The sequence below is a fragment of the Onychomys torridus genome, chromosome 9 (genome assembly GCF_903995425.1).
Source record: "Onychomys torridus chromosome 9, mOncTor1.1, whole genome shotgun sequence".
Taxonomy (NCBI): Eukaryota; Metazoa; Chordata; class Mammalia; order Rodentia; family Cricetidae; genus Onychomys; species Onychomys torridus.
The window spans coordinates 109,087,564-109,102,206 of NC_050451.1; the positions used below are offsets into that span (position 1 = coordinate 109,087,564).

At 48.5% G+C, this 14,643-nt stretch overlaps 1 protein-coding gene across 4 annotated transcripts in view; it reads left to right on the forward strand.

Moving 5' to 3' along the window:
- Farp1 (FERM, ARH/RhoGEF and pleckstrin domain protein 1) overlaps positions 1-14,643 on the forward strand; it is a 266,129-nt gene that overhangs the window by 170,049 nt on the left and 81,437 nt on the right. For all 4 annotated transcript variants that reach the window (XM_036199556.1, XM_036199554.1, XM_036199558.1 and 1 more), the window contains exon 3: positions 1,436-1,540. In XM_036199556.1, the coding sequence (XP_036055449.1) occupies positions 1,436-1,540 (105 nt within the window). The remainder of the gene's footprint in view (positions 1-1,435; positions 1,541-14,643) is intronic.

A 14,643-nucleotide genomic window follows, 5' to 3' on the forward strand; every position in this document is an offset into this window, starting at 1 on the left:
CCACAACTGCTTACTCCCTGGCCCATTTTAAAAGTGTCTTTTGTTAAAAATCTTTGGCTTTTGCTGGAGTTCCTGAAAGAGAGAAGGTTCTAGAGAACATGGCCCTCCATAAGCTAATCGTGCAACCTCTTGAGTGCTTGTGTGAGAAAGTGAACCTAGAACCAAGGATTAGTGTAAGCGGCCATTGTGCCCTGTTGGTCAGCTTAGCTAGGAAATGTCTGTGTGCACATAGCCTATCAGAAACAGCGGATGACTTGCCACAGTGACAGGAAACAGGGTTGGTGACTCTTACATCTTCTTACATTCCACCTTCCTCTTACATCTCTTCCTTTGCATAAACGTGCATGGGCTTGGGGGTGCATGGGCTTGGGGGTGCATCTGATGGGGAAGACGGCAGGGTCTGGGCTAGCCTCATCTTATCCTGCCGTCTGTGCATGTGAAAAGGCTCAAACGTGACCAGTGAGCTGGCATTATCCACAGAGGATGCTGTACACCTGCAGGGAGCTGTTCTATCTTCTGGAGTGCTGCTGTGAAGGCAGCTGTGGGACCATAAAAAGATTCTGTTAGAGGAATGGAAGTATACAGTGCCCCACACTGAACCATCTTTATTGGCCCCTGTGGCTACGTGAGGACAGGCTAATGGGCACGCCGTCACTGTTCCTGACAGCTCTCAACCCCCACTGTCACTCAGCTTCTTGAGATAGTTGGCTCCTAAACTGTTAAATGTGTATTGGAAGGAAAGTGGAAATATAAAACCAATGACTTTCATGACATCTGCCTCTTGAGGCTTGATGTGTGTGGTAGCGTTTGATCCATCTTACCAGCAAGGTCTTAGGAATCCATGGAGTTGTAAAGAGAAAGCAAGGCATGTTTCTAAGTCGGGGCGTTACACATGTCACTCCCTTCTCTTCACCATGTGGCCCTGAGAATTGGACTCAGGTCAGTTGTCAGGCTTGGTGGCAAGCCCCTTTACCTGCTGAGCTCTTACCTGCCCTGGCTTGTGACAGGTGGAGAAACTCAGTTCCCTGCTGTGTGCAGCAAACCAAATCCACTCTCAAACAGAGAGATGCCAGGCATGCTCATATATGCCTGCCATCCCAGTTCTCAGGAGGCAAAGACAGAAGGATCATGTGTTCAAGGCTGGGCTATGCAGCAACATTCCTTCTCAAAACCGAAAAAAAAACAACAAGCAGTTTGTTACTAGGAAAGGGAGGGTGCAGTGGCTGGGTGTGGAGTGGGGAGAAATCACTTTGTCCCAGTCTGGAGTCAGAAGATCAGACACAGAAGTGGCTCCCAGGATGTCACAGGGTGGATGGTGGCAAGTGCTGCATGACCCTTGTGAGCCCCACTGACCGGGAATCGGGAGCAGTGTGGTCTGTGTGCCTGGCTGCACACAGCAAAGGACACTTCTAACTCCAGTTCTTTCTGTCCACAGCAACGCGCTCCAGGGAAGGCGCTTCTCGACGCCGTTTGCAACCACCTCAACCTCGTGGAGGGTGATTACTTCGGCCTGGAGTTCCCTGACCACAAAAAGATCATGGTAGGAGACACAGGGGACACCAACTTAACGTCACCACCTTCCCGCTGGTCATCATAGGGATGGGCAAAAGTCACTGCCTCTCTGGCCACACAGAAGCAAATAGAAGGAAAACTCCAAGAAAGCCCTAGTTTGTATTTTAAATCTATGTATTTGATTCATGTTCAAAATACATGCAAAGGTAACTTGTGCATCTGCCAGCAGCGCCTAAGGCTGGAAACAGCCTCTCTCCACCTGCCTTCCACTCCCAAAGGGGTCTCGACCCACAGGTTCGGAGCCACTGGTATATGGTTGTTTCGTTTTTTTGTTTTTTTGTCTGCATGCGTATCTGTATACAATGTGAATGCAGTGCTTGTGGAACCCAGAAGAGGGCGTTGGACCCCCTGGTATTTGAGTTATAGACAATTATGAGCAGCCATGTGGATGCTGAGAATCAAACCCAGATCCTCTGGAAGACCAGCCAGTGCTTTTCCCCACTAAGCTCCCTGTTCCTGCTCCCACATATGTTATTCTAGCTGTTCTGTAGCTTACAGAGGAGATCATAATAGACAAATTGGGAGGAGTTAATTTTAAGATGTATTTTATTTATGTTTATATCCAAAGAATTATCATTTAATATATAACTCATATCAGTAACTATGAATAAGTTATTCTTATATTGTCATTTTTGTCATACCCAGTTGTCAAATCCTACTTGTGTGTCTGACACCAGCTCCCGTGGGTCCAGCCTGCCTGCAGTGCTCAGGAGCCATCCTTTGGATTCCCGGGACCATGCCAAGCTGCTGGCTTAGGCTGCTGCTGGCACATTTGAGGCAGCATGGGACATGATTTGATTCCTGCATTGAGGAAGGCCATTGCATCTGGCTGGAGTAGGATAGCTTGGGCTCAGGACAACCATCAGGACCTGCTGCATTAGTGTGGCCTGGAACATGGAGCGTGGCGGTTAGGCACTAGGATTGAAGGGTAGGTGGGATCGTATGGAGCAGTGAGGGAGCTCAGAGTGGCCCAGTTTGTGGGCTTTGTGGTCTAAGTAGGTTCCAGTGCCTATTGGTGGAAAAGGGAAAGCCTAGAAGAGGACCGCGTTGGAGGAGATGACCTGAGCTGGGGACACATCAATTGGAAAGCCGATGGACATGTCGGATAAGCAGGATTAGAAGGTGAATTCCCTAGAGCATAGGAAAGACACCTGAGTAGAAATTAGTCTGGACAGCTGCTATTATTAAGTACCAACTGAAACTCTGAAACAGGATCAGAGTGAAGAAAAGGGACTGAGGCTGAAGGAACAGGCAACAGAGGTGGAGCAGGTGATAGCTAGAGGGAAGCCAGAGCTGGAAAGCCAAAATCCAAAAAGCGAGTGTCCCAGGGAAAGACGTGGGCAAGGGGAGGCCCTGGCTGCTGTCCTGCACGGTGCTCACAGCCAGTGGCACGTGAACTGGGAACCTAAAGGGGACAGGTGATGTTTCTCTGCTTATTCCCACTGCCAGACATCCTGCATTATCCCCACCTTTTCCTAATGGTTTGTTTGCAGTGGTGTCTAGGGTCTTTCATACACTAGGCTATGCAAACGTTATTCCCCACCCACGTTGTCATTTTCTAGTCTGTACCATAATTGTAAGCTTCCCTGGCCATCTTTTCTTCAATGTGGCAAGTGGCCACAGACCTGCCAACTCCTAAGTCCCCATTTACCTGACAGTTTTGCATCTCCATTGAGTCCTGAATAGAGAAGAAACGTGAGTTGAAGTGTCAGAGGGCAAGAGGCAGAGTTCCCCTTCGTTAGAGGTGTACACAGCTTCCAGTGAGAGTCCAGAAACAGCGGGTTACCACGGAGGCAGGCTGGAGCACCGCTGTTGGCTGGTGTGTTGTTTCATAATTGCCGAGTGCTCCTAATGGCTCTCCTGTTCCCAGGTGTGGCCAAGCCCTGTCCTCCAGGGTCACCTTTCTGCAGCTGAAGTCGATGCTGGCCCTTCGCAGTTGAGGGATCCGAGATTCTGCAGTGGCTCTGTGCCTGGGCTGTCAGTTAGCTAATAGCAGAACAAGGGCTCCAGCCAAACCATTCTGACTCCCAGTTCAGTGTCATTCTGTGTACCCACAGGGATTTCTCTGTGCTGGGTTCAAGAACTCCTTTGATGGGCTGATATGGCTTGATTGTCATGACCCGTGATAGCCCTTAAAAATGTGTACAACTGGAAAAGCAGAAGAAAAAGTATCCGTGCTGACTTACAGAGACAGGTGCCTACTTCTTATGCCGAGGAATAGAAAATGAGGCTTGAGGGTATAACTCAGTGGCAGCAAGCATGCAGGCTGTGAGTTCGATTCCTACCCCACCCCCCAATTCAGATACTACAGTGCATAACAGTGTATGTGCACTCACCATGTGCCACAGTGTCCTAGCACAATAGCAGATGGGAGCCATTCCAAACAACATGTGGAGGACTGGGCGTGGCTCTAATGAGACTTTTTACCAAGTAGTCAGAAGCCGAAGTTCGCAAGTGCCTGCTCTGAGGAGTAAGCCAGGCCTGGCTCCATCTCACACCTCCTCAGCATTCCTTAGTTCCTTGCTCTGTGTTAGAGCTCAGGCTGAGGGAAAGTCCACACAGGCACTCCGGCAGGAAGCAGAGATGCTTTCTGTCATCATCCTGTCCTGTCTCTGCATCTTACCCCGACAGTCTTGGCCTAGGAGCTGCTTTCATAGAATGGTAAAAGCAAGCTGTTTTTATAAATTGATCTGCAGCGTTAAAGGGGACTGTGCAAGTGAACAACACTGTCCAAGAGGGGTCCTGGCTGTGCCTCCTCTCTTTTCCTGGCTGCTAGGTTCGGGGTACAATCCTTTGAAAATTCACTGGGTTTTATAATTACAGCACGTGCCGCATGTGTGCATTGGCTACAACCTTAATGAAAATTCACTCTTACGTACAGTGAGCTCACAATGTGGTGACAGCCTCGTGACCTGAATATGGCCTGCAGCTGGTGGAATCATCACGGGGCTGCTGAGCACAGTCTTGACTGTCTGGCCTGAGGATGTAGGAGTGTGATTACCTACATCTTCTCTTATGTCGAGCTCTCCTGCCTTGTGCCAGGCAGTGTAACCCAGGGCAGCTGAACCTCATTGTCACTTCCTTGCAGGCCTCTTGGCAGCAGGAAGACTGGGGCACACTGGGTAGTTCCAAGCCTCGCCTCCCTAATGTGTGAAATGGAGAGAAGAGTGTCCTAAAGGATTGGATGTGCTCATGGCTGTCTGCAGAAAGCACAGGCCCTAGGGAGCGTTCCGGAAGCACGGGTTACAGAAAAGTCTATTCCATTGTCATTTGTATGTGCGTGTCCCAAGTGGGTAACTTGAGGTCCGTAGCCGTTTTTACCTACGACTCGTGGTCCTGATTCTGCACATGGCCAGTGTGTTTGCACAAGAGAGTCAGTCATTTTGCACACTAAATCAGTTGCACAACTCGCCATGCCCCAGCCCCCCAGCCCTGGCACTTACTGTTCTGATGGGAGATCCACCTCAACTCCCCTCCCCCATCTCTTTCCCCAAACCTGCCCTGTCCATTCCTGGGGTTGCCTCCGTTAGCTATGCTTAGTTTTTTTTGTGTAGGATACATGTTCCCCAGAGTGCCTGCCAGACTAAGGCTGTGGCTTTTGACCCCGGGTGAGAAGGTGTCAAATTCAGGCAACTTGAACTGCTGCTCACCCTTGCTTCTCTTCGTTTTAAATGCTCGAGTCCAGCACTGTCCTCCCTCCCTCCCTGTCTCCCTCACATCGTGCCAAACCTAGGGCAAGCACATGCTAGGTAGACACTCTACTGCAGAACCATACCTCCAACCAGGGCACTGCCTTTCCTAGAAAGATTGGAAAATGAAGGCTTTCTGTAGTCTATGATGTGTTTCTTGGGGGTTGTAAATAAGAAGTGGTGATTATTAATTGGGCTTGTCCTGTAGCTTCTGTTAGCAGAGGTGATTGCTGTGTCCCTAGTGAGTTTGACTGCCATTGCCCTCTGGCCCAGGAAGTTTCTGACCCCGAAGATCTCTCTATAGAGCAGAGAAGTCTTTTTTATCCGCCTTAAAAAAAAAATAGCTTGGGTCTTTGCCTAGAATGCTATTGATCTAAGCATAAAGACCTTGTACTTATGTGCTAGCTGATTGGAACATAGGTCTGAGGCTGATCAAAGGTAATTTTTGATAACAGTGGACACAGAGCCTGAAGTGGAAACGTGGTGACCAGGAGGCCTCAGCAGAACCTAACTGGTCTGATGGAAGAAGGAGGCCTTGATGTACCCACCTCTGTCATGGCTACACAGGAACAGCCACAGGTGCTGTGAGCAAAAGGGTACACCATGTTCCAGTTGAACATCACTTGTAGAGGCAAAATGGGCAGATCCCCAGGGCTTACTGGCCAGGCTGCCTAGCCTGATGAATGAGTTCTAGGTCAGTGAGAGGCTTGGTGTAAAAATAAGGTTGACTGTGGCTCTGAGGAATGATACCCAAGGTGTTATACCTAAGGTGTTCATATGCATGTACACCTGCACACACACAGACATGGGGAAAGCCCACCTTGTTTATGGCCGTGAAAGTTTTGATTTCCTATGGCTTTTACATATCATGAAATGTAATACTTCATTGAGATTTTCCCCCTACTTAAAACTGTTAGCCCATTTGCTCTGGAACCATACCAAAACAGGCCATGGTCCAGATTTGACCCATGCACACCCCACTTGCCAGTCTCTGCTTGGTTTCATTCCTCCCGGGTGGGGTATTCTCCCATCCATAAGTCACAGCAGACAAGTTTAGAGAAGTTCTTACCCAGGCTTTCACAATGAAGCCAGTAGCCGATCCCCCTCAGGCCTTCGTAGCCCAAGCCCTGTGTCCTGCCTGTTACCTTTGCTGCCTGCCCCCAGACCTCCTTACATCAGGGAGCCACCCCATCCAACCCAGACAGCTGGGCGGCGGGTGGCATCTTTTCCTCTGGCAGTGGAAATGAGCCCAGTAAGGCACCTGCCACAAAGTGGGCACTCGGCTCTCGGATTCTACCCTTGGGATTATAACTCAGAAGCCCCTAAGGTAGCTCACTGGTCTTTAAAGTAACAGCTTCTGGGCCTGAAGAACCAATCTGATTTTTTTTAAGTCAGTATGGGTACTCATGGGAAAAAGCCCAACATTTGCCATCCGTTTCCTGTGTTCCTTCTAACCGGGAGAAATGTGTTGCCATGGTAAGTGTGCTTTGGGTGGTTTTTATGTCAGAAACTGCGGTCATTTGGCATGACAGGTGTCCCTTGCTGGATGTCCTTTATTTATGAACAGTCACAGTCCCTTACCTCGCTTCTTCCCTGGGGGCTGGATCTAAGGCAAGATGGAGCCCTGTGAGGAACATGCCAGGTGTTGTGGATTAAAAACATTGCAGGGTGAAGGCCACCCAGAACTTTTGGTGAGCCGGAGGAGGTGAGGGAGCACAGCTCTGTCACCACGGCAGCATCTGGCACTGTCTCTGCCAACGGGTAGTCCCAGACTGGCAGGTCCCAGTGGTGAGACTCTCTGCAAGCCATTATTACATACTTCAAAGTTTGCTAAGATGGCAGGCCTGTCTCATGCGAAGGCTCGCTGACACATTAAATAGCCGTAACATCCAAATGACATCGTTTAAGGGGAATTTTTCAAAGGTAATGAAACCCAATCAAGCGACTTACAAGTAGGTAAAACTGAATAGTTACTGTTTTATGAGTGCTGTAGCTGAAGCCTGTGGCTGACCCCATCTTAAGAAGTAGATTTTGGGGCTGGAGAGATGGCTCAGAGGTTAAGAGCACTGGCAGCTCTTCCAGAGGTCCTGAGTTCAATTCCCAGCAACCACATGGTGGCTCACAACCATCTGTAATGGGTTCTGGTGCCCTCCTCTGGCATGTAGGAATATATGTATACAGAACACTGTATACATAATAAATAAATCTTTAAAAAAATATTTGGTTGTAACTTTCTCTTTTGTTTTGTTTTGTTTTTGTTTTTTTGAGACAGGGTTTCTCTGTGTAGTTTTGGTGCCTGTTCTGGATCTCGCTCTGTAGACCAGGCTGACCTTGAATTCACAGAGATCCACCTGGCTCTGCCTCCCAAGTGCTGGGATTAAAGGTGTGTGCCACCACCACCTGGCTGGTTTTATCTTAGTAGTAGAGACTAGCATGCACAAGGCCTAGAGTCCCCAGCACCCTACCACATTATCTCAGGGTTAAGATTTTCAGGCAGCCAGGTAACCTTGCCCCCAAGACTCAGGCATGCCTTGCCCTTATTACAGAACTTCCTTTTGCATAGATCTAGAATAGCAAGATCTCTGTAATGTGCTCAGCACACCGCTATGTAGGTTGAGCCTGTACCATACTTTATGCTTCAGCTTACAGCTGTCTTGTCTTTTTCATCTGAAGCTTTCCTTGTAAGTTACTACAAACACACTCTGTAATCTGTAGTTCCATGTTGGAAGCTGGGTATGCATACTCATCTATATTGAAAGGAGTTCAGCGAATTGAACCAGGTACGAGTCACAGTCCTGGGTTGGATGCCAGTTGTGACAGACCATGAACATGACTGCTCTTCACTTGGTGAGAGGAATTTAAATGTTGTTGGGTGTGTCTGATGTCAGGAAAGGTCACATAATGAAAAGTTAGAAATCACTGGTGGGTGGGAAGCCTGTTATAAAACACTGTGATCTCATTTGGGTTTTGAAAGTGTCTGCCCTTTGATAGCACCAAACATCATGCTAAGCAAGAGATCTGGAAATGTATACCAAGGCCTTGATTCTCAAGTGTGATCCTCAGAGCGGCAGACTGCATTGGCATCCCCAGAAACTGGCTGCAGGTGCATATGCTCAGGCTGCCTTGGATCACTCAGGGAGCAGAGTCCAAGGGTACAATAGCCAAGCAAGTCTCAGGGCTGAGTGCAGTGGTACTTGCCACCTCTTGTTCCCTCACTTCAGAGGGTGATGCCGGGATATCCCCGAGTCTAGGAGTTCAAGAGCCACCTAGTCAACACATCTGGACCCGTCTCGAGGACTTAGGGTATAGTTCAGTGTAAAGCTCCTGTCTCACATGCACAGTGTTCTGGATCCACTTCCCGCCCCCAAAATGAAAGACACTTTGAGCCAGGAGGCCTGATGGAGTGCACTTTTGAACACCTTAGAGAGTTCACAGGCCAGCTAGGGCTATGCAGTGAGACCCTGCCTCCATTTTAGATAGGGAGGGGCTTTGTATAAAGAAATTTAAGGGCTGGACAGATGGCACAGAGGTTAGGAGCACTGGCTGTTCTTCCAGAGGTCCTGAGTTCAATTCCCAGCACCCACATGGTGGCTCACAACCATCTGTAATGAGATCTGGTGCCCTCTTCTGGCCTGCAGGTATACACACAGGCAGAACATTGTATACATAATAAATAAATAAATCTTTAAAAAAATTTAAAAAGAAGAAGTCCAAGCCCTTGGGATGAATTTGACACTTGACACTCTGCTTTGAGACCCACTTCACTGAACAACCAGCTGTGGAAGGCAGGTAACTTTTGTACTAACAGATGAATTTGTCCTTTGCTTTGGAAACAGGGTCTGTCTTTATAGACCAGGTGCTCACTGGGTAACCCAGGTTGTCCTTGAACCCATGGCAATTCAGCCTTCTCAGTGCTGAGAATTACAGAGGTGAGCCAGCCTACCCATTCAGAGGACTTTTTTTAATCCATAGGTTTTTACATATCATGCCACAACTTTTGACTTGTTATCAGACCTTTTTCCTTCATTTTAAAATACTTTCAAATTTTTCTTTTATTTTTGTTTCTAGAAGTTAGTTCATGTGAACATATGGAGACGTCCTCCATTTTATTTTGTTGGGTTTTTAGTTAATTCCATAGTGTTGAGGAGTGTAGTTTGTATGATATAACACTTTTTAAAATAACTGGCTCACGGCCCAGAACATGACCCATTTTGGTGAGTAGTTTATATACACATGAAAAGGATGTAAACACATGCTGCTTCGCGGCATTTCCGGCAGTGATGGGTCACACATATGAAAGCATTCCTGTGCAGTGATAGTAAAGCTGAGAAATCCAGTGGTCTACCATGATGAAAGCATGATGCATTTCTCGTGACGCTGGTGCTGATGTACCAGCCTCCTGCCTTCCGGGTTAAAAGTGGGCAGCTGTGGGATGCTTTCCTGTGTTGCAAGGATTTCAAATATGATCTGGTGTTTATTCACCTAAGGGTTTGTTGTTTTTTGGTTTTTTTTTTTTTTACCTCTCACAACCCTTTCTCTCAGAGTTTAGCTTGGGCTTTTTACATCTTCTGCACCTCAGTGTTTTAAGTGGATAGGTCTAGAAATTGTGGTCGTATTTTTCTCCAGTGCCTCTGTATCTCTTAGCTCTGGGTTAGTTTTTATCTGAGTTTTTACTTCGGGCCTTTTTCTGTGTTCTGAATCTGGTAGCTTCAGTTGTTAGTTGAACGCTAGATACTGTGAACTTGCACTGTGGGACGCTGGCTACCTCTGTCTTCTGTGTATTCCGTTGAGCTTATTCTGGGGTGCAGTTACTTGGAAATTGTTTGCACCTTTTAGACATAAACTCTAAAGCTGGTTAGGTGGGATGCTGAAGACTGCTCTAAAGTATGTATTCTCAGCTACTAAAGCCTGTCTCCTCATGACTGTCTGGAGGCCCACCAAGTCATGGGATTTTCTAGACTGGCTGGTGGGAGTCTGCACTATTCCTGGCTTCCTGTGAGCCAGATACTATTACCTCTAATATGTTCCCGTAGGCTTCCCTGCTCTTGACTGCTCTTCTCCCACTCAAGGGTAGCTCTGCAGCTTGTCCAGCGCCTCCTTTTTGGTAACTGTCTACTTTGTAGTGCTCTGCTCTGGGAATTTCCAAGATTAGCGCCCTAATGTATGGAGCGGTGAATTCTCATCTGGAGGAGTTTCCATCACACAGATTTTATGTTTCCTGTGTATGCCGTAGGTGTGAAGGAAGTTCAGAGTAGCATGCAGTTTCTGTTTTTAAACAAGCATTTCAGACTAGAGGAGGCCTTTGTTGGTGTGTTACTTGTGCGTCGTATTTGTGCGTCTTAGAAGAAGCTGCTTGCTTGTAGGCGTGAAGAGTGTAAGTAAGAAGACTGTGGGGGATGGAGACGCTCACAGTCAAGTGCCTGTCACACAAGCATGAGGACCCGAGTTGGGAGGAGCCCTGGCACCTGTGTAAAAACCAGGAGCAGCTGAGTATGTCAGTGACTCCAGCACTAAGGTGGGGGTAACATAGGGGCTGTCCGTCTAGGCAAATTGGTAAGCTCTAGATTCCTTCTGTAAAAGACCCTGTCTCAAAAAAAGGGGGGGAGGGAGGGGAGGGGAGAATGATAGAGGATGACAGCTGATGTCGTCTCTGGTCCCCATATGCACAGGTGCACACTCACCTCTGTGTGTGTGTGTTCACACATACACACACAATACAGGATGACAAACAGAGAGAGATGAACTTAAATTGAGTCATTAGAGGGAAGCCTTTTTTGCTCCAGAAAAGACAGACATTTGAACATAATCACACACACATGCAGGCAGCCATGCACTCACACACTTGGCCAAAGCTTGTACAAAGTAACTGTGCTGTTATGAACGTTAAATGAGATATTCAGTGCCTGGTGGCACAGTGGGCACAATGGTTGTCTCTTCCTTGACCCCCTGCTGAGAACTCAAACTATTCCCATTGCCTACAAGATAGTGCCAGGGATGGTGATGTGCCTCCCCTCCCCTTCCTCCCCTCCCCTCCCCCCACCCCACTGTCCTCCCCTCCCCTTTGACATTGAGTGTGAAAGCACTTCTCACCACAGAATATTCATTCAGTACACACTTTCCAAAGTGGGAAAGGAACCTTAGAGACAAAACAGATTTGGAGAGAAATTGAGAACTGACTGAAATATGGGCAAGCCAAGGAAGATGGGCTGGGAAGCCATGTTGAACTGAACTGTGGCGCCCTTAGCTGAATTTGTTTGCTGATGTTCTGGTGCCCAACACCCAGAGCCTCGGCATGGGAGTGTCATTTGGGGACATGATCTTGAAAAAGGTGACTGGGTTAAATTGAGGACATTAGTGTAGACCCTAATCAAGTCTGACTTCTGTGTCCTTCTAAATGTGGACACAGAGGTCACAGTGGGTGGCAGCCACCTGTGAGCTGAGGAGACTTCTCTGGCAAAAACAAACCAAGCTGTGAGGAAATAGATTCTGTTGTTTAAAAACCCTAACCCCTGAACAGGGAATTTGGTCACCACAGCCTGTATAAACTAAAGCAACAGGCCTCAGATCTCAATAAACAAAGATGTTCGACTCCACAAGTTCCTCCTTGAGTCCCGCAGGCTAGGAGTGTGGTAGCCACAAGTCCACTCTGGTTGGAACTACATTCTTTCCCGATCAGCCCTGTGGGCTTGCAGGCATGCCCCAGAGACAGCATACTGATTTCAGAAACGGCCAGTCAAATGGGAGGTAGGTCAGGGAGTTCAGCTGTCAGCCTCTGGAGACCCACGGACAGGGCAGTTAGGAGTGTGGAGCTGAGCAGGCTGGCCCAGCTCTGCATGGGCTCCTGGGACCTGTCTGGTGACTGAGTCCAGCTCTCTCTACTTCAGTAGAGAGCGCCCAGGACATCCCTTTCCCTGCTTTCCGTCCACCCACCCAAGCTCAGGTCCTGCCTCATAGGTGTGGTAGTTTGAAAGAAAATGCCCCCATAGGCTTGTGGGAAGTGGCACTATTAGGAGCTGTGACCTTGTTGGAGGAAGTGTGTCACTGGGGCAGGATTTGAGGTTTCAGATGTCCAAGCTAGACATAGTGTCTCACAGTCTCTTCCTGCTGCCTGGGGATCAAGATGTAGAACTCTCAGCTCCCTCTCCAGCACCATGTCTGCCTGCATGCTGCCTTGCTTCCTGCCATGATGATAATGGCCTGAACCTCTGAACTGTAAGCCAGCCTCAATGAAATGTTTTCCTTTATAAAGTTGCCGTGGTCACTGTGCTTCTTCACAGCAGTGGAAACCCTAACTAAGACACTAGGTGAGGCTGTCTTGCACAGCTGTTGTGTGCTAGGCTGGCCAGGCCCCTCTCCCCGGACCCCTCTCCCCCACTGGCTCTGCTGGGCTATGGTTGATTCCTTGAGGTGGTATCACTTCCGGGCTCCTCAGCCCAAGCCTGATTGATCTTTGGAGCTTGTGTTCACAGACCTGTATGCTATAAACGTGCCCAGTTTGGCTCCAACCACCATGTGTATTTGATGTTTTCCAGAGAAATGCCAAAAACAAAGTGGGATGTTTAGAAACAGTTCATAATATTGGCGGCTCCCTTGCTGGCACGTGGTGGATCTGCCCTTTGCATGTTTGGGCATGTTCTGTGAGTACCAGCAGCAAGAGCTCTTGGTGACGGGTCCTCAGTGTAGCTACAGAGACAGAGGGCCACAGGGTTCATGTGGGGATCCCCAGAAGGGCCCTAACTCACCCTCTCTCACACTAGACGACTGTTGGGAGCATTCATCCCTGAGCCTTGGATCCTCTGACTTCATAGGGAAGCAGAGTGACACACAGACTTGGAAATGTCACTTCCCTGGGTCTGCCTTGGACATGTCTTCCTCTCTTACAGCATACAGACCGTTCTTTCTGGTCCACACCAGTGTCCTGGGCTTCCTCTCTTCATCCCCACCGAGGTCTCCCAGCTCCTCTTGCCTGGTGTCTGACCCTCATCTCAGGAAGTCCTTCCTGAATCTTTCCCAGCAGAGCACTCAGGAAAGCTCATATCCTTCCCTACTGGCGAAGTTATTGAGGCCACTCCACGTAGTTAAAAGGAGGTTTATTTTGTGGGGTAACTTACAAGTGAAGGGGTCGGGTACAGGATCTGGGAAAAGGTGTGTCACATCCAGTGGTGTTCTCTGGAGAACTCTGCTTGGTCTACCTCCAGTGTCCAGGGTCCAGGAACCAAAAGAGCTGGCACATCCGGATCCAGGGTCTTCAGGGTCCTCTCTCAGCCCTGCCTTATAGGCATGACCATTCCAAAGCCTCAATGGGGGTTGGAACTTCCAGATCAAAGCTGGAATGGCTACCCACTACACTTCCCTGCCCACTGGACTTCCAGGCCACTGCTGAACGGAGAGAGTCCCAGGTGTGCTGGCAAACGCCTGTGGTTTGGCAGCTGTCATCCCTGTCCTTCTGGAAACACTGCCGTTCCCTGGTTCACAGAGTTCATGTGCCACAAGTCCATAGTGTAAGAAGGTAGGGCTTCTGAGAGGTGGTTTGGTCACATGGTCAGCGCCCTTGTGGATGGAGTAGGGTCCATTTAAAAGAGGTCACAGGAGTCTGGTGTGGTGGCACATGCCTTTAATCCTAGCACTCAGGAGGCAAAGGCTGGGCAGATCTCTGAGTTCAAGACCAGTCTGGTCTGCCTATCGAATTCCAGGCAAGACAGAGTTGCATAGTAATATCCTATCTCAGAAAGAGATGGCGCCTGAGGGAAGACCAAGGGCACTGGGCTGTTCACCCCTCTTCTGTGTGAGCTAAATGATACCGTGAACCAGGACTCTGGGACTTCCCAGCCTCTAGAATTATGAGATATCAGTTTCTGTTGTTTATAAGCCATCCAGCCTGTGGCATTTTGTTACAGCAGCTCAGATGGCCTAAGACAGGTATCAGAGGTGTTCATCGGTGCCTCCATGGGGTCACTCTCAAGATTCCACAAGTGTAGAGTCAGCAGAACAAATTCCAAAGGAGAAATTAGTTGTCAGCCTCCTGAGCTCCAGACATACACATCTTCCTGTTTCCCACCTCTTCTTGGATGGTCTAGGAGCTTTCCTAGGTCCCTGGCCCTTTCCTAGGACTTCCTGTTTAAGAATGACATCAGCAACTAGCCAGAGGCCTATAGCAGAAATCTTGGTGTCTTGTCTCTTCCTTTAGCTGTCATATTCCATTGGTTTTTAGATAAGGACCCTGCCTGCCTGCCTGCCTGATACAATAGGAACCAAACTTCCTCCTTTATAATGACCTCACTTCTGTGATAACAGCCTTGTTCTATTCACGTGCCTACCCGAGGATGCTGGCCAGACCTACAGAAGTGACTGTTTGAAACAAACATAAACTATCAAGACCATA